At 40.1% G+C, this 22,199-nt stretch overlaps 1 protein-coding gene across 2 annotated transcripts in view; it reads right to left on the reverse strand.

Annotated features, from left to right (window-relative positions):
- Window positions 1-3,604: 3,604 nt before the first annotated feature.
- The window catches only part of UBE2E3 (ubiquitin conjugating enzyme E2 E3), a 449,457-nt gene continuing 430,862 nt past the window's right edge, over window positions 3,605-22,199 (reverse strand). For both annotated transcript variants that reach the window (XM_044075264.1, XM_044075263.1), the window contains exon 6: window positions 3,605-5,232. In XM_044075264.1, the coding sequence (XP_043931199.1) occupies window positions 5,135-5,232 (98 nt within the window). In that variant the 3' untranslated portion in view covers window positions 3,605-5,134. The remainder of the gene's footprint in view (window positions 5,233-22,199) is intronic.

The following is a 22,199-nucleotide window of genomic DNA, read 5'->3' on the forward strand; positions in this document are numbered from 1 at the left end:
CAAGTGGACCCCCTTAAGCTACATCTGAATATTCTGTGGTGATGGTGTCATCTGCTTTTGGTAAAGAAAAAAATGCTCCTTTGTTCTGCTGTATGGCGTTTTCAACTGCTAGAGCTCCTTTTCCAGACATAGGAGGAGAGCCTGTAGGGTTTCCAACAGAGGAAAATGCTGTTCTGAAGCATTTTTCAGGAACCACTGAACTGTTCTCATATGTAACTTTACAAGTAGGATCATGAAAATGTAAGATGCTTTGTACCTCAGAATCCACAGGAATTAACTTGCTGGGATATGTTGCTTTGGAAGCAGCATGGTCAAGGAGCCTGGCAAAAAAGGTACCCTGTCCTGGAGAAGGAAGGCTTTCTGCTGGACCAAATCTATGAGGGTTCCCAGGAAGGGGATACTTGTTTGAGGAAGAGTACGTGACTTTTCAAGATGTAAGTTGAGACCTACCCTCTGAATGCAGTCCGCAGTGATCTACAAGGCCTCTACAGTCTAAGAAGGGGTAAATATGAACTCCTAGAATTCTGCAACATTTTGTGAAAACTGTTGGAGTAATGGCCAGCCCAAAAGCACAGAATTGGAAGTGAGAGCATGTTGCTACAAATCTTAGGTACTTTGTGGCTGTCTGCTATGGGACACAGAGGTAAGGTCTAAAGTGACAACGAAGGCATCTTGGAAGAACAATGGTAGAAGTTCCTGCAATGTCAGTATTTTGAACTTTGAGATGTTGGGAAACTTGTTTAGCTTTCAGAGGAGCCATCACTTTTTTTTCTTGTTTTTTCCTCATATTTTGGTCCCCCAAATCCCCTGAATTTGGTGTGCTCATATGGGTCCCCAAGCTAGATCTGAAGAGGCTGTAGGGAGGTCATAGTGGGCTGAGCTGCTCTGCATGGCAGTCCCACACTGAGTTGGAGCTGCCTTATCCAACATGGGAACTACTTCTTGATGCCAGGGAGGAGGTGAATCTTGGTCTCCAGAGATTGACAATGCTATCCCCACTGTATCTTCCGAGTTCTCATGTGCAGGCAGGCTAATGGCACCACTAGAATTCAGGAGGCCCTACATATCAGTATTATGACAAACTCTGTGGCTGATATTGGCTCCTGCTGAAGAATATTCTGAAAGTGAAAGGTTAGAGAAAAAAAATTGTGGGAATTAGGTTGGATGCCTTCAGATTTACTGAAAGGCCCAGGTCCCTGAAACAATTCAGAAGAAAGTCTAAAGTCTTCCCATCTCCTCCAAAGAACCTACTTGAATGAGGCAGTCCTCCAGATAAGGGAATATGTGGATGCCCTTTGCCCTGCAGACAGCTATTACTGGAGCCAGGTATTTGCTAAAGACTCTTGATGCAGTAGACAAGCCAAAGTACAAGGAACAAACGTGGTACCGTTTCCCCCTCTGCTGCAGGTGTAAGAAACCTTGTGATACTTGGCAATGGGTACGTGGAGACAGTCATCTTTTAAGTTAAGCATGTCTTTAGGTTTTGAGGGGACAGCAAACATTCTGAATAATGTCGGCAGGCACATCCTCCAACGTGCACACTGTCGAACCATTTCCGTGAATTCCATACCATGGACACATCAGAAAGTTGAACAAAAGAGCGAACGTCGACATTTCTGACTGCGCCATAGCTGAAAAAAGTGCTGCCATGGGTAAGGGGGGGGTTGTGATTCGGTGTTCGAGGTGTCGCAGTTCAGACTTCACAGAAGTTTTGACAATGTGCCTGCTGATATTATGATGGCAAACCATATTTATATATATATATATATATATATATATATATATATATATGTGTGTGTGTGTGTATATATATATATATATATATATATATATATATATATATATATATATATATATATATATATATATATATATATATATATATATATATATATATACATATATACACACACACACACACACACATATATATCCACACACACACATTACATATATATACATATATGTATATATAGATATATATATATATATACTGGTAAGAAAACTAAAAAGTGGAAGGGACCATGTCACTGCCTTATGTAGGGCGAGACAAACTGTGCTTTGGTCTTTGATGGTTTCTGCCTTATGGTTTCAGATAATACCATGCTAAAGGCTTCAGACTGCACACAGATGATCAAGACCTCAACCTAGTCTCAAGCAGCCTCCTCACAAATATATGCCATAGGTAATCAAAATGGGAGGTGGTATTAGAAGGAACAGTAGTGTCTTCTGCCTGGGAGGAAATGCAAAAATCTGACAGCGCAGCAGCCTGTAGAGCAATCATAACAGAGGCCTCAGCGGACGTCAACTCTAGAGATGGGGCTGAGAAAGTGCCTCTGTCTATATGAAGTCTCCCATACCTAGGAAGGCTAGACTTGTCATTTCCCCCAATGCTTTTTCAGTGCTTTTTTTCTCAGCTGAAAGGTTCCTGGAGGCCTTAGCCAATACCACAGTGGCAATGTGCACACTCCATTTTTCATAGTGAACTCCCCAACAGGTTGTAAGCTCCTTCAGATTGTCCTTGGGGTGAAGCTATCACGATGCTGACACATGGCTACACCATGTTCTGAGCTGTGGCAGATCAAAGCAAGGGAGTAAAAGTCTTTATGCTGTATTTGTTTTCCCACGCACAATACAATTATTACCTTTCACAGCAGTCCTGAAACTGTAATCACTATCGGATATTAAATATGTAAACCATTATATAAAGACAGATAAGAAAATTTTCTATGGTACTCATCTTGGTTCAGGAAGCAGGCCGACTGACAGACTGACAATGCTGATAGCATTTCATGACTAGTCAACTGGGAAGCAAGAAAGCTACGATTGCGTCAGCTGACACCCCTATTATACCACCACCTTCCTTACAAGACAGTGGGAGGAAGTCAGATAAAGCCTTAGGGAGGAAGGTAAACTCTGGACGTCATGCTGGTTGGTTAGGTCATCTGCACAGCATGATACTACAAGATATAAGGAATGCAACAGTGAATAATATGAAGAACAGTAATTGTACAGTAATCTACAAAGTTTTATGCATAAAAGTCTTGTCTTAACTGATAGTTAACATAAAACATGTCTATAAAATCAAATAATAAAACATTGCATAGCCAAGGAGGTGGAATGTCATCATCACTAGCATGACTGAGAAATATCTGAATTGCATTAGTGAAGGGGGAGGGACTATCCACATATATTCAGTCCCAACTCTACTATAAAATCAACTGCTGTGGTACATTTAGAGATCTGCACTGCAGCCATGAAGCACTCCGAACTTAAGGATAACCCACCCAAGTGTAAAGGCATGGACACTGAAATATTAATGAAGGCCACACATCTTTCTTTCCTTCACCTGTTGGTCTTCATAGGTAAGCAGTGTTGATGGATTAGACATCACCTATTTAACAGCATAAAAAACACAACCTGAAATGAATGAGCTGTAAAAAAAAAAAAGTGTACTACTAGATGGAGTGCAATCAGTATGTACAGCAGTATGGCTAATCCACTCAGTAAAAGCTTCACAGTACTAGTTTTTCCCATCTTGGAACTTCAAACTGAAACAAATAGCAAACACCAACTCTCAGAAGATCTATCAAATCACTTGAAAGATTGTTTGGATACTCTTTATTGGCTGAATCAGCTGACTTCCCAGTGTCACTCCAGAGTTAAAAAAAAACGTTTTCATTTTAAGCAACAATCCCAGGCACATGGCTTAAACCCATGTTTTCCAGCTTGTTATGCTGGTTTACTACATAGTCACTTTTTAAACAACTTTCACATTTTATTGTCATATACTTGCAAAAGAGGTCTTGAAATCACAAACTAGATACTGCTTATGTGATCCCTGTACAGGAAGCCAAATAATGCATAATGAACTATACATAACATGAATAATAACCAACCTTTGCATTATTCTTTATCCTGAAAAGAAATTCTCCATAAAAACAGAATTTAATTATGATACATTAAGATAAAACTCTGGAAAAAATATTTCAAATGTAAGATATACAACTGTCACTGTGACATTGGTTACACCCATAAAGCAATTTACAGTGACAAAATGAAACCAGGAACATGTTTAACTTAGCTGAACACTGGAAACAAAAACATTTGTTAAAACAGTCTTCATATGGCAAGTCATGCGTATCAATGGGAACAGTGCTGCTTCTAATGTTTTTAACTCTGCAGTCTGAGTAAGAGACTGAAAATGTGGGCAGACCTTTAAGAAAACTAAATTAACAGCACACAGACAAAAAATTTCAGTAGTATCTTCACTATTTTACTTTACATTAATGCTGATCAGTGCTGTAAAACAAAAAAGTCATATAAAAAGCTGGCTGATTCTCTAAGAGTATGTAGGTGAAAGAAAATACTGTTTTACATTCCTTTTCAGGATTCAAAGACAGGTTATCTAGGGCATCTGCATAACTAGAGGCTTAACTGAAATCATCATATCAGAAAATACTGCAGTTTTGTCTGTCTGCATACTATAAAAGGCATATTCCATATCTTAAATTTTCAAAAGTACTATTTCTGACATTTTACACTATAATTTATACATTTATGTATAACAACCCATGCTTGAAATTTAATGAACAATATCATACAGTAACCTGGGGAACATGTTTATTGTGATTTGAGATGATATAACAGGTGCTCTCTGAGCTACAAAGGGTCAAATGAAATATTTTCATTACAAACTGACAAAAGATAAAACAGGTTTCACAACAGCATATACCACGCAACTGGAAACGGATTTGGGTTTTAATACAAATGACAAAATTCCTAATAATCTACAACTATATTTAATAACTTCATACAGATAAATGGTTAGGATAAAATGCACCATAATATTTGGTTGACTGGAGAAACAGTATCCTTAGTACATCACAAAATACATTTTGATATCCCAAAGAAGCAAGACTTGCAAGTAGGCATCTGAACATATCTAATCTACAGCTAAAAATTCTACTCTCAACAGCATTTTCCTTTGGGGTTGTTATCCCAGTCTTCATAGGATAAAAGCAAAGAGTAGAATATAACATATACACAGAAGTCCGTGTTGTAAAGGCTATAAAGATTTGTTGCACATTGCAAAGTTGCCACCTTCTCCTTCACACCGCTTAAAGTTAGTTGTTTATGTGGCATATCTCTTGGTCCACTGTCTGGCTATCCTGTCGTGTTCTGCTCTGTTCGTCAAATACTGAGTGGCTATGCTTCCAACCAGGGGATCAGCTGCAAAACAAAAACACAATATTATGGTAATACAGTACCATTGCTTCTACTTTAAAAATTAAATATTAAGTTAGAGGAAACTATTGTCCACCATGTATATCCTTTATCAAACTACAAAGCATCAAACTGAAACAGTGTCATTATGCAACAATCAAGTTTAAGACACAGTCTGTTTACAGTACAAATCAAACTGAAGTCACATACGGACAAGATTCTCTTATCCTAAGTCTGTATCAAAATCCTGTTAAATAAAAATACTTTGCTCTCGTCTAATTTGTCCTTAGCATAGCAAGAACAACTTTGGTAATGTTCAGGATGTATAAATACCTCTATTAGACAAACTCTGCTTGCTTTCTCTATTTACTTCACTTCATTCATATTTCAAATGATTATGAAGAATATCAAATGATTATAGCCTACACGAAAAATAAATACCATCACTGCTAAATAATTACTGTTTGTTTGTGTCTTTCGGCTTTTCTCGGTTAGGGGTCGCCACAGCGGAACGCCGGTCCGCTAATGATTGGCAGTTGATTTTTATGTACCGGCTTGCCAGGCCTGATGCACAACCTTCAACGAAGGTACGCCCATTCACGCAAGTCTCCATGTAGAAGACGCTCTAGCTGAGAATCGAACCGGACAGCGTCTTACTGTGAGGCGGCAACGCTACCGCAGCACCACCACCGCGTTTAAGAAGTAATATTCTGGAATACAACAGCACACACGTTACTTCTCTTTTTTTAAAGATATTTTATTCAGTTGTGTAAACACGGACAGATATGTACTTACATTGTAACAAAACCTTCTTGATATGTGTACAAAACTACAAACACTTATACACACACACACATATATATATATATATATATATATATAAAACAGTTACACATGCAGAAAATTATAAGATAACATTGATTTCTGCATGTTCACAATCTCCTTCATTAAATCTATAAAAATCTCAACAGTAAACTAACTGAAAAAAGACCGCAGACACTTTCTTCCTTTTCTAATTGGGGGGGGGGGGGGTAACAATAACAGACATACATTGTCTGAAAAGTGATACTCTTAGGGAAAGGGTTTCTCATAAGGTAATGTGTAGGGCTGGGTTATGGTTAGCACACGAGTAAGTATGCAAAGGGGCTTCACCTCCTGCAACACCTTATTTATGCGAGTTAACCTTAACCATGCCCCTAAACTCAGCCCTACACATTTGCCATATATATATATATATATATATATATATATATATATATATATATATAGATCTAGGACAATGCACCGAATGCACATTTCACCGAAACTCATATCACTGAACACGAATCACCGAAAACACAATTCACCGAAAATGGTATATGGCCTTGTCCCCACTGTAGTGTGACCCTGGAGTTGGTATGTATAGTAGGGTGTGTGTGTGTGGGGCACCGCATATTTCAAGTATATATCATGTTTAGATAAGAGTAACAGATTGCAATTGCAAGTATGCATGTATATAGTGTAACACATTTAAAATATGGGGGGGGGGGCTATGCGTCCCTCACCCCCCTACTAATATATACCAACTCCAGGGTAGCACTACAGTGGGGACAAAGCCATATACCATTTTTGGTGAAATGTGTTTCGGTGAATTGTGCTTTCAATGAATTGAGCTTTCGGTGAGTTTCGGCAATAACACAGACACCCACTTTCGTCACTCAAAGCCCATATCCTACACACATAACCTTTAACAATGATCAGTCTTAGCATTTGCTAATGGCTGCTGTCAATAACAGAACACTGCACTTTGCTTTGCTGGTAAAGGCAGTAGTCAACAGTTATCTGCTAGTACATATAGACTAGAATACTACAGACAGATGCAGCCACACAATGAAGACAATTACCACAACCCATAAAGCAAATTAGAAATGGGTAAACAAAATGTTTATAGCAAAAAATATAACCTTCAAGTGGATTCCCATTTCTTATCAGTCAGCTTGCAATTGAACAAGTACTTCATCAGCAATGTTGCAATTTTTTGGGTGGAAACTACTTTAAGTTTATCCACTGTGTGGATGATGAAAAAAGCTACATTATCACAAAACTGTCATTAATGTAACTGCTTTTCTCCACTTATTGGAAAATCCAGTAGTTTCAAAACTGCTTGCTGCCAAGCAACACAGTGTACAAAATATTACTTGCTGCCTTGTAGGATTAGGCAGAATATTTGATACTTACAACATGTTTATGACATACTGCTACAAGTTATATACACAGACAGAGCTAAAAATAAATGTGCGGTATATCAGCCACTTTGAACACTGAACGTATTACAATTTGAAAGATAACCATGATAGCAGAATGACATTTCTGAAGGGGTCTTGTAGTCAATTCCACATTATAATGAACAGAGTGTAAAATAATTGGGCAAACTGAGTACACTTAAGAGGATATCCATACTTTCTAACATAAATACAGTTTATTAATGAAGTTATCCTGTACGGAAGGGTGAAAGTGCATCTTAAATTTAATGTCTAAAAACGTAGCACAAAATGCTAGAGATCACGCTTTCAGCAATAAACACACCATAACAGCACTAATTCATTTAGTACAACTATCAGATGGAGAAATAAACTGTACTACTAGATAATTAATATCACTTATTATTCTCATTTATCTTTACTCATTTAAGATTTTAATGCCTGGGAAGTCTAAACTCAAACAAATTAGAGGCCTTTAACAATGTTAAAAGTATGCTTAAATAGGGCAACCTTGTAATGTTTAGTGAAGGTATGAACAGAAAACAAGTATCTGCGTCTAAAATACTTCGAGTCCACCCATTTTTAAAATGCCTCAGAAGTTGCTAGACCTGTGGAAAAGTGAACTTTTATCTTCTGAGAGAGGGATTTACCACAGTGAGAACAAAAATGGATAGATGACAGCCGTTATGATGAAACTGTCTGTTGACACTGGCTGTCTTTTTTTCTTTCCATAAAAAAAAAAAAAAAAAAAAGATAAGGAGCTGATCTGACGCTCAAAAATCTCTTGTTCTGTTAATTTACTAAGAGTTATCTGTTGACAGAGTATGTAGAATTCTCTCCCACCTGTTTTGTGGCTCAGGAAAATACACAGATGAATGTACTAATTTACTGAAAAAGCCAAGACCAACTGAGACAAAGGCAAGCTTAGTTCTTAAGTTACCTTGTCCCTATGAAATATGAGAAAGGGTTGAGACACGAAAGCGTACAACTCAGACGCTCACCTAGCTAAAGTCAGAGCAGTGAGTAAAACAGTTTACAATGACAAGAACTTCAATTGGTCCAAATGATGATGACTGAGTTCTTCTGTAACAGTTTAATCTCAAGGAGCAGACAGCTGTTTTCAAGGTGGAGAGGTTTGTAATACTACTTTCAAAAACTGTTTTACCTGTAGCAAGGAGTAAAGGGGGATCTGAAAGTAGGCAGTCAAACAGAACTGGTCAAAAGATTAATTTTTAATACATGAATAAGAAAAGCCTTATTTGAACAATTTGCATACGTAGTAAAGGACGCAGATGGGTCCTGGTTCTTCTTTTGGCATCAGATACAGAACATCTTCCATTTGGCTAAATAAGATTTCCTAGTAGCAGATTTTCTAGCCTCCTTTAATACCTGCTGAGCATCTCCTAAGAAAAGGTGTCCAAGTGGGATTAGCATTCTGTCAATCAAGGCATCAAATGTAGGTTCTATAGGTTAGGGTGCATCAGTCATCTCTTGTCCTGTGTAAGTAGATCCACTCTGTGGGGAAGACTGTGGTAACTGCCCTTGGTCATATTCATGAGAAGGGACAACTAATTTTATGTGAGCTAAAAGAGTTACCAAAATGACTTCTCGGAGAATCCTTTAGGATCTTTAAAAGAACTCTTGTTATCAGAGGAAAGGGGGTTACATATAAGAACATTCTTGCCCATGGAAAGAAAATGATAAAAGACTTCCAGGCCTTTCTGCAAGATGTCCTGGAGCAAAATCTCTTTTCCACCGTCTGTTGTGAATGAAGGCAAACTGATGTATCTAGGGAGTTCCCAACAAAAACCTCCTGGGAGACCCTGGGGTATAGCATCGATTCAATGGAGACCTGTTATGGATCTGCTCAATCTGTCTGCTACTGTGTAATTACGCAGAGCTGCAACTTCAAAGGCTATCATTATTAATCTATGTAGAGAACAAGAGCCAGTTCCCCTTGTTTGTTTAGGTATGTCATAGGAGGTGCAATCTGTGATTACCAGCATACAGTGGATATCAAAAATGTACACACCCCTGTTAAAATGCCAGGTTTTAGTGATATATATAAAAAATGAGACCACAATAAATCCTTTCAAAACTTTTCTCACCTTTAATGTGACCTACAACCTGTACAATTCAATTGAAAAACAAATCTGTTAGGGAAAAAAATCTAAAAAAAATAAAAAAAGTACATCAAGTCAGTTGCACAAGTGTGCACATCCTTAAACTAATACTTTGTTGAAGCATCTTTTGATTTAATTACAGCATTCAGTCTTCTTGGGTAGGAGTCTATCAGCATGACACATCTTGACTTGGCAATATTTGCCCACTCCTCCTTGCAAAAGCACTCCAAATCTGTGAGATTGCAAGGGCATCTCTTGTGTACAGCCCTCTTCAGGTCACCCTACAGATTTTCTACTGGATTCAGGTCTGGGCTCTGGCTGGGCCATTCCAAAACTTTAATTTTCTTCTTGTGAAGCCATTCTTTTGTTGACTTGGATGTATGCTTGGGGGTCATTCTCGTGTTGAAAGGTGAAATTCCTCTTCATCTTCAGCTTTCTAGCAGATGACTGAAGGTTTTGGGCCAAATGTGACTGGTATTAGGAACTGTTCATAATTCCCTCCACCTTGACTAAAACCCCTGTTCCAGCTGAAGAAAAGCAACCCCAAAGCATGATACTTGCCACCACCATGCTTCACTGTGGGGATGGTGTTCATTTGGTGATGCAAAGTGTTGTTTTTTGCACCAAACGTTATCTTTTGGAATTGTGGCCACAGTTCAACCTGGGTCTCATCAGACCATAACACATTTTCCCACATGCTTTTGGGAGAATGTATGTATTGCTTTGCAAATTTTAGCTGACCTGGATGTTTTTCTGTGTAATAAAAGGATTACGTCTTGCAGCCCTACCCCATAGCCCAGACATATGGAGAATACGGGAGATTGTTGTCACATGTAGTACAAAACCAGTACTTGCCAGAAATTCCTGCAGCTCCTTCAATGTTGCTGTAGGTCTTTGGCAGCCTCCCTGACCAGTTTTCATTTCGTCTTTTCATCTACGTTGGGGGGACGTCCAGTTCTTTGCAACATCACTGTTGTCCCATATTTTATCCACTTTTTGATGACTGTCTTCACTGTGTTCCATGGTACGTCCAATGCTGTAAAAATTTTTTTGTACCCTTCTCCTGACTGATACGTTTCAACAATAAGATCCCTTTAATGCTTTGCAAGCTCTCTGTGAACAGAGACTTTTGCTGTAGCAGGCACCTGAGTAAATGTCAGGAAAATCCTACTAGGACAGCTGAACTTTACCTGGGGTTAACCAGTCTCTTTAATTGATGGCAGGTGTGTATCCAAGAAGAATGAAGCTGTAATTAAATCAAAAGGTTCTTCAACAAAGTATTTGTTTAAGCGTGTGCACACTTGTGCAACCAGCTTATTGTACGGTTTTTATTTTTTTATATTTTTTTCCCTGAACAGATTTGCTTTTCAATTGAATTGTACAGGTTATAGGCCACATTAAAGGTGGGAAAAGTTTTTAAATGATTTATTGTGGTCTCATTTTTTATATCACAAAAACCTGGCATTTTAACAGGGGTGTGTACACTTTTTATATCCACTGCAGGTGCCGGAGTCCACAAATAGTTCAAGATCTTTAATACATTTACTAAGGTCATCATCTGCGGTGGTGGTGCTACGGTAGCGTTGCCGCCTCACAGTAAGACGTTGTCCTGTTAGAGTCTCAGCTAGAGCGTCTTGTGTGGAGACATGCGTGAATAGGCGTACCTTCGTTGAAGGTTGTGTGTCAGGGCCGGCAACTCGGCACGTAAAAATCTACTGCCAATCATTAGCGGACCGGAGTTCCGCTGTGGCGACCCCTAACTGGGAAAAGCCGAAAGACACAACAACTAAGGTTATCATCTATTACATTTGTTTTTTTCCCCCCTTGAGATGAAGATGATGGTTCCAAACTCCTTGTACTACGAATCCCTTGGATACAGGTGCCATGCAAAGCTTGATGCAGCCGTGTTTACCGACCAAGAAGAGGACGGAGGGGATATTGGACAATCTGGCTTCAATATGGTCTGCCATTAAAGTTCCTACCTGACAATGACAGAGGATGGTGTTGAATCCATGGTGCCTCAAGAAACCATTGCTCATAAGTTCATAGGTGTATAGTAGGCAAATGACTACTAAGGCCCTTATAAGCCTACTAGCCACGTAACCCAAATGTGACTCAATTTTATTTAGGAGGGATTTACTGACTGTCTGCTCAGAGACGCAGGCGCCAGACCACAGGTGAATTTCAAATTACCCATCCACTGGTTCAGCTGCGCTCGACTTTTTCTAATACGTAATCTGGCCAAGTGGAATCATAAGGATAATGGAAGTTGTATAACCCAGAATCCGGAGATAATCCTTTGCAGTAGTCAATGTTTGCTACGAAAACTACAGGAGTGGAAATGGCAAAATGCAGTCTTTTCTGGGGATAGATGAGACATCACTGGGGATGTCTCTAGTAGACGTTCTAGAAATGTAAGAAAGGACTTTTCCTGAGTGAGATGTAAACCAAGATTCTGAATCAAATTTCTGACAAAGAAAAGTGGTTCTTGATATTTTTGTAGGCACTCATCAAAACTAAGGCAAATGTCAAAGCAGGAAAAGATGTAAATTCCCTATAGTCTACAAAAATCAATTACTAGAGCTACACATTTTGTGAACATCCTTGGAGCTGTGGAAAATCCAAAGGGTAAAGAACAGCACTGAAATCCTCCACCTCAAGGAAGAGTAAACTGGTCTGGTGGACATTGGCTATAAATACATTCTACAACAAAAGGAAAAAATTGCTATCCAGGACTAAGAAGGAACAGGTGCCAAATTGGAAGCAATCTCTCCCTGGCCTAAAAAGGCAAATAAGGGTATTAGTGAAGTCCTCCAAAGCTAACTTAAGAGTCCAGATTGGCCACATCTACTGAAGACAATCATACAGCCATCTTCACATATGTCCACAATCTAAGAGGAAACACCCAAATCTGCTCAGGACTGATGGTCAAGGCCACCACATACACAAATGCCATGTATACAGCCAACCTGCTGTCAGACAGGTTCAGTGAAAGCTTCACCCCTCTGTCCCCCCTTCAGTAATCCAGGATATCACCAGCACCTGCCCCACCCCTTACCTCTAGGGAATAAGTCATTACCACCCTCTCAAAGGCTAAAAACACAGCTTCCATGGGAACAAATAACATCCCAGGCTGCATCCTGCATCAAATCAGGCAGGAACTCACAGCACCATTAGGCACCCTATTCAACCTAAACCTGAGTACCGGTTTCATCCCAGTCAAGTGGAGGACGGCCATTGTCATCCCCTCTGCACAAAGTTAGAATGTCCACCGATCCAGGCAATTATAGACCCATCAGCCTAACTAGCCTGATTTGGAAGGCCATGGAATGCATTATCATGGGCCACATTAACAAGGACATCTGCAATCTCCAAATGCTTTATCCCACACAGTTTGGTTCTGTTAAGGGGAGATCATGCCTGTTAAATTTGGTAGACCCCTTTGAGTCAGTCTCCAAAGACATGGATGAGGGGAAAACAGTGCACACCCCCTACCTTGACCTGGCAAGGCCTTCGACACTATTCCCCACTCAAGCATAATAAACTATCCCAGCTTGGCATAAATCCGTATGTGACCAGACAGGTAGCTAACTGGCTCACTAATAGAACTCACTCGGTCAAAATAGGGGAAGTTACCTCAAGCAGTAGGCCCATAAGGAGTGGTGTACCCCAGGGATCAGTCTTGGGGCTTCTGCTGTTTGGGATACACTTCTCAGAGATGCAAGCCAAAACCAGAGGTCTATGGCTGATGACGTCTGCAGATGACTGCAAGCTGGGTACTGTCAACTCCCCCTAGTGATGTAGGCATACTACAAGAGTGCCTCACCCAGACAAATGACTGGTGCCAGAAACATGGCCTCAAACTAAAACCCCAAAAATGCATCATCACCCCCTTTGGGAAGAGTGACGTTTCTACACATTATCACATTAATAACATACCAAGCACATAAGCAGTTCTGAGGGACCTGGGCACCCAAGTTGACAGCAATCTAACTTGTGACCACCATGTTGCCTCCATTGTATGGACAGCTTTCTACTTGGCTCAGTCATTAATAAGGGTATTTCTTCAAGGAACGAGGAAGTCAAAACTTCCCTGTATTCCTCCCTTATCAGGCCCATCACAGAGTACAACACCCCTTTTGGCATGTACCTTGTGAAGCACATGCAGCAGCTGGAGAGACCACAGAGGTTCCTGACCAAAAGAATCCAGGGCTTCAAAAAATCTACAGGCTAAAATCCCTGTCCCTCTACTCAGTCTCATACACTCTCCTCAGAGGTGGTCTATGTCTGGCATACAGAGCAAACTCCGACTCCACCTTGATGAAACTGCTGCATATCCGCAAGCCAAACTTCACACACGTGACCCGCATGCAAAACCTCAACTTGGTCTGCGACATCAATAGAACTTGCTGTCGGGACAGATTTATCTCCCAGAGACTCCCCCATCTGCTTGACGTGGAGAGGGAGTCTATTCCACAGAGTATTTCATTATTCCTCTTTAAGAGGAACCTGGATGACTGGATGGAAAAAAGAAAATACACCCCTGGGATTCCACCTGTCCCTGCTAGACGGGGGCATCGGTTGCTGACTTGTGGGAACATGGGCTAATTTACTGGCTAGGCTTATATGGGCCTCAGGGCCAGTAGCTTAGTAACTTATTATCCTACGGTTTTCTAGTTACTTGTTTGCATTTATTTTGGTTGCTCTTCTACTGTTTTTTAAACACCTTTATTGAATTATCACTGCAACATACAGCAAACCATGACAGTGTGACATAGGCAAACTTACAACTCACTTCTACTTCAAAACATTTTTTGCATACCATATTCCTATGTAATTTATTCTTATTCTTTTCTAAAGATCCCACTTCTTGTGCTTTTGTCTCAGTTACAATATTCACTAGTTCATGTATCGTCAGTTTAGATGGTTTTTCCACTTTCTAGCAATTGCTTTTTTGGCAGCCACCACAATTAAACTTAACAAGGCCTTACTATGTCTGGTCAATTCATATCCTGTGGCCAAGCTAAAAAATATAATTTCCTAAGTTATACTCATTTGCTTGCCCAGCATTTCTGGCAGGGTACTGTGTAGGGAATTTTTAAAGTCTGCCAACTCATTACGCTCACAGCATATGCCTTCAGGTTCCGCTTTCTTCCCTATTACACCCCCAACATTTGCCATCTACCTGGCGGAAAAGTTCTTTGTACTCTACATGGAGTATAAAAGCATCTATGCAAATACTTCCAGGCAAAAATCCTAAATCTTTAGATTTTGTTGCATATTTGGGAGCCATATACAAGTCCTTCCATAGTCTCTTTGTGAACTGCTCATCTAAACACTCTTCCTAATCTTTACTGACCTCCTCGCACTGATTTCTATAGTTACATTTTATATGCTGTACTAATTATCCTCTTTAACAGCAGCTTGTGTTCTAGACTCAATTAAAAGCCTTAACCAGTACAGGTCCTTCATTTAGGATTTCCCATCCCTTTGTCTGTCTCTTTGTCTATACTCTGACATCAATCAATGACAGGGAAGGCAATCACTAGCCTGAAATCCAAACGTTTTCTTGGCCTCTTCCAAATTTATTATCTTCTCCTCTCTATTTGTTCCCAATACCTTGGTTCCTTTGCCAGCTTCCTCCAGTAAATTCTAGCCACCTCTTGCCTATTCTCTTTACCCTAATTGCAGTCATCTCTACTGGAAGAATTTTCTTTCTCCAGTCCCATGTTGGCTTAGTTCTTAATACACTTTCTGCTACTTTATGAATATAATATTCTGTAGGGCTGTTATTCTCCTTAAGGATCTATGTCCAAAATCCCACTCTCTCCTCCTTTCTTAAATTACCCCTTCCCCCACTTTATCAACATCCTTTTCCACGTTGAATTACAGCTTTCTGCTTGTATTATGTATAAATGCCTTAACTGTGCAGCTATAAAATATCCCTTCAAATCAGGTAACCTAAACTTTGTTCTACTGGAAGGATCAACTTATCCCACTTGATTCTTGCCCTCTTACCCTCTCAGATAAAATCCTTCCAACTCTTTATTCATATCCAAAACTTCTCTTTCGGTTGATAAAAATATGCCTGAGCAGTCTACCCAAACCCTAACCAAAGACACTAAAAACATTTTTATTGCTTGTACCTTGCTATCCATATCCAGTTTTTGTATCCTCTTTTAAGTCTCTTTCCCACATACACTTAGCTGTCATAACAAAAGCCTTTTTAATCCATACTTTTAAATACTTCATTTTATCATGTCCCATAAATATGGACGTTGAACAAATTCATGTGTGGCTACACAGTTTACAGCTACAGCTTTTATTTTATTTTCATTAATTTTATATAAAAAACAGAGAACAGTCCCATAATATTCCACAGCACTGAGATGTCCTTTTCTATTTCCATCAGGTATAAAATGCCACCTGCAAATAAAGCCAACTTTTCTTGAACACCATACCAATTATATCCTTGAATTTCGGAGTCCCTTATTTTCTTTGCAAGTGGTTCTAAATATAATTGCAAACAAATGGGAAAGAGGACATCCCTGCCTGGTTTCTCTGTTCAGACAACTTATCACAGATGAACCTTCACACTTTTGATTTTTGACACCGATCCCTCATATATCACTCAAATCAACATTATTATATCAGGAAATGCAAATGCTTCCATTGCCCTACTCTAAATCCCAGCTTACTTTGTCGAATAGGTTTGCTGCACCCGCCAACAACTGTGGTATTTTCTTGCACTCTGTTTCCCTCTGGATCATCATTGTTCTATTAATGTTGTCAAATGTTTGCCATACCTCAACAAAACCACAGTGATCCACATCTATCAATTTTGGCATCACCTTTGCCATTATTTTAGCCATTATAGACGCTCTATAATCATGGTTTAAAATGAAATGGGTCTGTATGAAGCTGGCTTTGACAGCTCTTTATAGTTGTTGGGTATTACAGTCACCATGGCTTTTTTCCAGGATGTTGGTGTCTGCCTTAATTTTAAAATACTGTTAAACAAAACCTTCAAGATCTTCATTGTTTTCTTTCCTCCTAGCTTCCAAACTTCCACTGCAATACTGTCTCTCTTCCTGGACACTTTCCTGCAGACCAGTTGCACGTCACCATTTTTATCTCATCTCCTCCTGTCTTAACTGTTGTTGAGCCTCATCTACCTCTAACACTGGCATATTTAAGTCTTCAATAAATACGTCCATTTCTGCTTTTTCTTGATTTCCCACTTGTCTGCTTTATACAAATTGTCATAACATTTTTGAAATATCTTTAATACTTCTAAAGGAGCTCTTGTTATTTTTCCTGTTATACAGGCTCCCTACATTTAGCAAGAAGCCATTTTAGTTTGTTGCCTAAGCCATTGTGCCAAACATTTTTGTGCTCTGGAGTTACTATCAAAAAGCAGTTGCTCAACAGCAATCTTTCTCAACTCTGGCATATTATACAGATACTCCCTTATTTTTTCTTTAGCTTTCTGCACTTGCTTTTCTTATTCTGGGAGATTCCCCTTATTCTGTAGTAGTCTAATCTTTATCAGCCCCTCTAAATAATTCCTGTTACTTCTTAACCAGAACTCAGTTTGTTTTATTTCTACCCCGTTTTTATACTCCACATTCATTTTATACCACTCACTAGCTAGAACTTCTGGAGTACTTCTGAGCTTCCCTAACAACTGCCGAATAATTTCAACTACCCATTCCTTAAATTCCTCTCTTTTTAACAGGTAGGTGGGGAAGCACCATCTTTACTTCATCACCCTTCATTTTTATCTTGGTAATTATTGGTGCACCATTTGAATTGTTTATTGGATGCATGTCAAAGTTCTCAATTAAAAGCAAATATTCCTGTAAAATATAACTTGCGTCTAGTCTAGCCCAGTTATTGTACCTTGGGGGAATAACATGTAAATTCTTTCCAAGTTTCTGATACTAAATTCATGTCTTTCATACAAAGCATCTTCATAAATTACTTCAGAAATGTACCCTCCTTTGTTACATTTTCCCTTCTAAGCCCCCCCCCCGATACATCATGGCTGCAAATTCCAGTCCCGACTAGGCCATTTACCTCTTATTGTACTGTTGTCTGTACTTGCTCCCTGTATTTGTCTCTTGTAATGAGGATGTATTGAAGTTGTCTGCAGTAATTTTCTTAAACCAGTATATCATTGTTAATGCATCTTCTTAGATTTATTTTTCCCACATTTTAACTCAGTATTGTAGCCCACTCCTTACTATTTTGTTTCTTCTAGTCACTTCAGTTTTTAATCTCTCTTTATAAATCCATCCCATATATTACTATTTACTGTGTTTGTGTAAATATGTTATTCCTTTCCCTTCTTAATTCTAAGATACTGCTACTGGATGTTCCTTAAAGTGCCCATGTAACTTACTAGAATAAAAGTACAGTTGTTTATTATAAAGACATCCAGGTTCATATCCCTGCATCAGACATCAGATGAAGGTGCATGCACTGACTAGGCAAATACTGCCTTGCTTGGACAGAACTCATTATTTATCCACCTTGAGTGCCTCCTGTATAGTGACAGACACTACCTGTACTAAATGACAGCGTTAAATACTGAATTCACAAAAGCCCACTCTGGAATGGTTGTCTTACCCATGATAGCCATTGTACATTTCTTGGCACTGAATTTTAGGCCGTGACTCTGGCACCAGTTATTAGCTTATATCAGGTCTTCTTGGAGAGTATCTTTCTTTGCAAACTAGACACATTCGTAGAATCCCCCAATCGCCTGTGAACTTGGTAATCCAGAGGCCAATGACATTAGACTATACTTCAGAGAAGATGCCAAAACAAGGAACTCCCCAGCATCAAGCACTTGCTGACTCTGCTAGTGACTGACCTTTTCTTTTTGTAGACTTCTTGGGACTTGTCTGTAAGCCAGCTGATTGTCTAGTGGGTGATGGAGTTAACACCTAATCTCGTAAGCTTGTCTACGACACTAGAGTGGGGTATGATGTAGAATGCCTTGGCAGGTCAAGGTAGGCCACGTGCATCATTTTGTCCACATCCACTGTTTTGATGACTTTCTTAAAGTCCACCAGGCTGAGCAGGCATGACCTGCCCTTGACTAAATCAAGCTGGGTTAGGTCCAGTGTATGAAGGTTTTCAGTATCATTATTTATCATATCCATGATAATTTTTTTCTATGGATTTACATAGGAGACTAGTCAGACTTATAAGTCGGTAATTACCATAAGTCAGTAGATGACCTGCTCTTGTGCAGATGAATAACAGCTGCAGTACTACATTCACAGGTTCATAGGTGTGTACTAGGCTAATGGCCCTGGTGCCTTTACAAGCCTAACCCATAGAAGTGCCCTGGCATTGTGCTGCCTGATGTTAGTTCCCAGTGCCTCGATCAAGCAGAGCCACTGGAGAGATCCCCTGTTGAACTTTCTATTTCCCATCCACTCATCATGATTTCTCTTGAAGAGGGCCATTGAAGTGCTCTACTTCACATTTATGGGAAGTCTATTCCAGAGCATGGGCATTTTCTGGGTTATGAACCTGTCCCTCCAGCATGTTCTGCTGATTGTGGTAATGAGGTTGAGGACTCTGGGCAGTATGGTGCAGAGGGATTTGGATTTCTTTAGATGTAGCATTTCTAACAGAGCTGGGTCAGACATGACTTTGTAAGTCAAGCAGATATCGCCTCTTAGTAGACAATATGAGACAGAGAATAGCTGGAGTTTTTTTTTGAGTCTGTCCATGCAGGACATGTGTTTAAGGCCTAGGATCCTCTTCATGAGGTACTTTTGTGGCCTTTCCAGCTGTTGCATGTGTCTAGTGAGGTACATGCCAGATGGGGCGTTATATTTGATGACTGGCTAATGAGGGAAGAGTAGAGAGAGAGAGAGGATGACCTCTTTCTTCCTGGATGCAAAACCTTTGGTAATGAGATGTGCCACATAGGACTTTCTGACCACAGTGGCAATGTGGTGGTCGAAGGAGAGGTTGCTGTCAACCTGTGTCCCCAGATCTCATGTCTTCAGTGTTCAGTGGGCTCCCATCGATGTGGTAATTAGTGGGAACAGAGTTTTTCCCAAAGGGGATGACTATGCATTTTTTGGCATTAAGCTTAAGGCCATGGTTTCGTTACCAATCACTGATCTCAGTGAGGCCTTTCTGTAGGATGTTTACATCACTTGGGGAGTTAATAATGACTCCCAGATTGCAGTCGTCTGCGAATTTGGTCAGCCAGAGTCCCTCCGTGTTGGCCTGGACTTCTGAGAAGAAAACGCCAAATAGGACAGGACCCAGGAATGATCCCTGTGGGACTCCACTCATGACTGGTCGGCAGTCTGACTTGGAGTCCACTACTTTCACACTGTGGGTTCTGTGAGACAATTTGCAACCCACCTAGTGATAAGGGGGTTGATGCCTAATTTGGTGAGTTTACCAATAATTCCTGAGTGGGGAATGGTATCAAAGGCCTTGGCCAGATCGAGGTAGGCTGTGTGAACCGCCTTGCCCTCATCCACAGCTCTGGTGACTGACTCAAAGAAGTCAACCAGGTTGACCAGGCATGATCTACCTTTCACAAAACCAAATTGAGTGGGATCTAGAGTTTGGAGATTCCCTATATCCTTGTTAATTAGGTCCATGATGATATGCTCCATAGCCTTACATATCAGACTTGTCAGGCTAATGGGGCGATAATTCCCAGGGTCAGTAGTCGCTCCCCCTTTATGGAGAGGGATGACTGTGGCAGTGCGCCATTTGGTAAGGACAAAGCCTGAGGTGAAGCTGTGATTGAACCACAGATGTGGTGCCAGTTCACTTTGTAGTTCATGTAGAACACATTCAGGGATATTGTTGGGTCCCATGGAAGCTGTGTTCTTGGCCTTGGACAATGCAGCTTTAACCTGTGCTGCAGTAATGGTGGGTGCCTGGCATTCCTCCGGTATTGTGATTGGTCCTTTCGGGGGGGGGGGGTATAAAGTTGGCACTGAATCTGTCGGCCAGTATGTTGACAATATCTGTTGTCTCAGTATAGGAGGTACCATTGTGCAGTAACTCAGAGCAAACCTAGGTACTGCATAAGGTCTGTTTGGAGGCTGTGGTTAAATAATCATTATAATGGGCCCTTCGGTTCATGTGCCCTGCTATCTAGGAGGAATCTTGGGATATTATTAGGACCCATCGATGCAGTGTTTTTGGCCTTTTAGAGATCATTGAGAACCTATTACCTAGTGATAGTTTCAGTTGGGGTTACTTCTCGAGAGGTGTCAATGGGAGAAAGCAGGATAAAGTTGGAGCAAACTATATCGACAGTGGATTTGCTATATCCTCTGGCTCAGTATAGGTAACTCAATTTACAGTAAACTATCGCTGTGTATTACCTTTGAGGTTGCTGACGTAGCTAAAGAATGCCTTGTGACTGTCCTTGGGCTAGGAGATGACTTTAACTTTATTAAATTTTGCCAGAGTGTCACTTAATAGTAGGTTGTTTGCCTTGAAGTCCTGAAAGTTCCAGAGCTGGATAGTATCCCAGGTTTTATTTCAAAGGAGACAGCTTCATGGTCTGCCCTGATCTGTGACTGTTTGTGTGTATGGGGGGCAACCTTCACCCATGTTCATGAGGGCTAAGTCGAGTATATATGCACCCTTAGTGGGCACAGGGACTAGCTGGAATGTTTCGGCCTGTGAGTTTGACATTTGTGTAGGACTCTCAGTTTACAGTGGTGTAGCTGAAGTTCCTCCAGGAATATTACACTGGGTTGACTGGCGAATTACTATAGTACATTTAAATACCTCACTGCTTATACACATAGAAGCAGACTCACCAGTCTTGGGTTAAGGGAGGTAGCTTGGCTCACTGCTTTGGCTGCTTGGTTGGGAGGTTGAGTATACAACTAAATTTACTGGTAACTTTACCACAGAAACCATTACCACAACTGCAAAAATGGCCAAGTCCCTTAAAACCAAGTCCTACTGCAATCCCTTATGACCAGACACTGCAGTATATTATCGCTTTTACCATATCACACCGATTTTCTTTTGCTTACAGTACAAGGACAGAGTAGCTGTTAGATTTTACTTACAAGGCAGTCTGTGACAAGCCTCAATGTCATATTATGGCAGCCAGTGCCACAGATGTCTATTCACACAGATTCTGGTGTTCAGCATAAAGAATCCAAGCCACATCACAGCAAGCAGATCACTATCCTAGTGGGACTAACCAGGTCAACCAAAAAAAATTAAAAATAAACAAACATAACACATTCCCCCCTCTCTGCTGCTCTCAAAGAATTACTGAAGGTTTACCCAGTTTACAAACTGCTGTAAACATTACATTGTTTACTAGAATGCACATATACAGTCTAATCTGAACTACTTGTGTTATTGCTTACATATCTGTGTTTTTTTTTTTTTTTTAATGAGATGTTTTGAATTTCATCCAGGATCATCCTGAACTTGGTCAGTGCTAATCAGTGCACTACCCCAGTAAACACATTTTACACATGCACACACACGACACAATGCGTATGTGTGTGTGTGTGTGTGTGTGTGTGTGTGTGTGTGTGTGTGTGTGTGTGTGTGTGTGTGTGTGTGTGTGTGTATCTTTTAT

The sequence above is a fragment of the Protopterus annectens genome, chromosome 6.part0 (genome assembly GCF_019279795.1).
Source record: "Protopterus annectens isolate FY-2018-M chromosome 6.part0, PAN1.0, whole genome shotgun sequence".
In the NCBI taxonomy this organism is placed as follows: Eukaryota; Metazoa; Chordata; order Ceratodontiformes; family Protopteridae; genus Protopterus; species Protopterus annectens.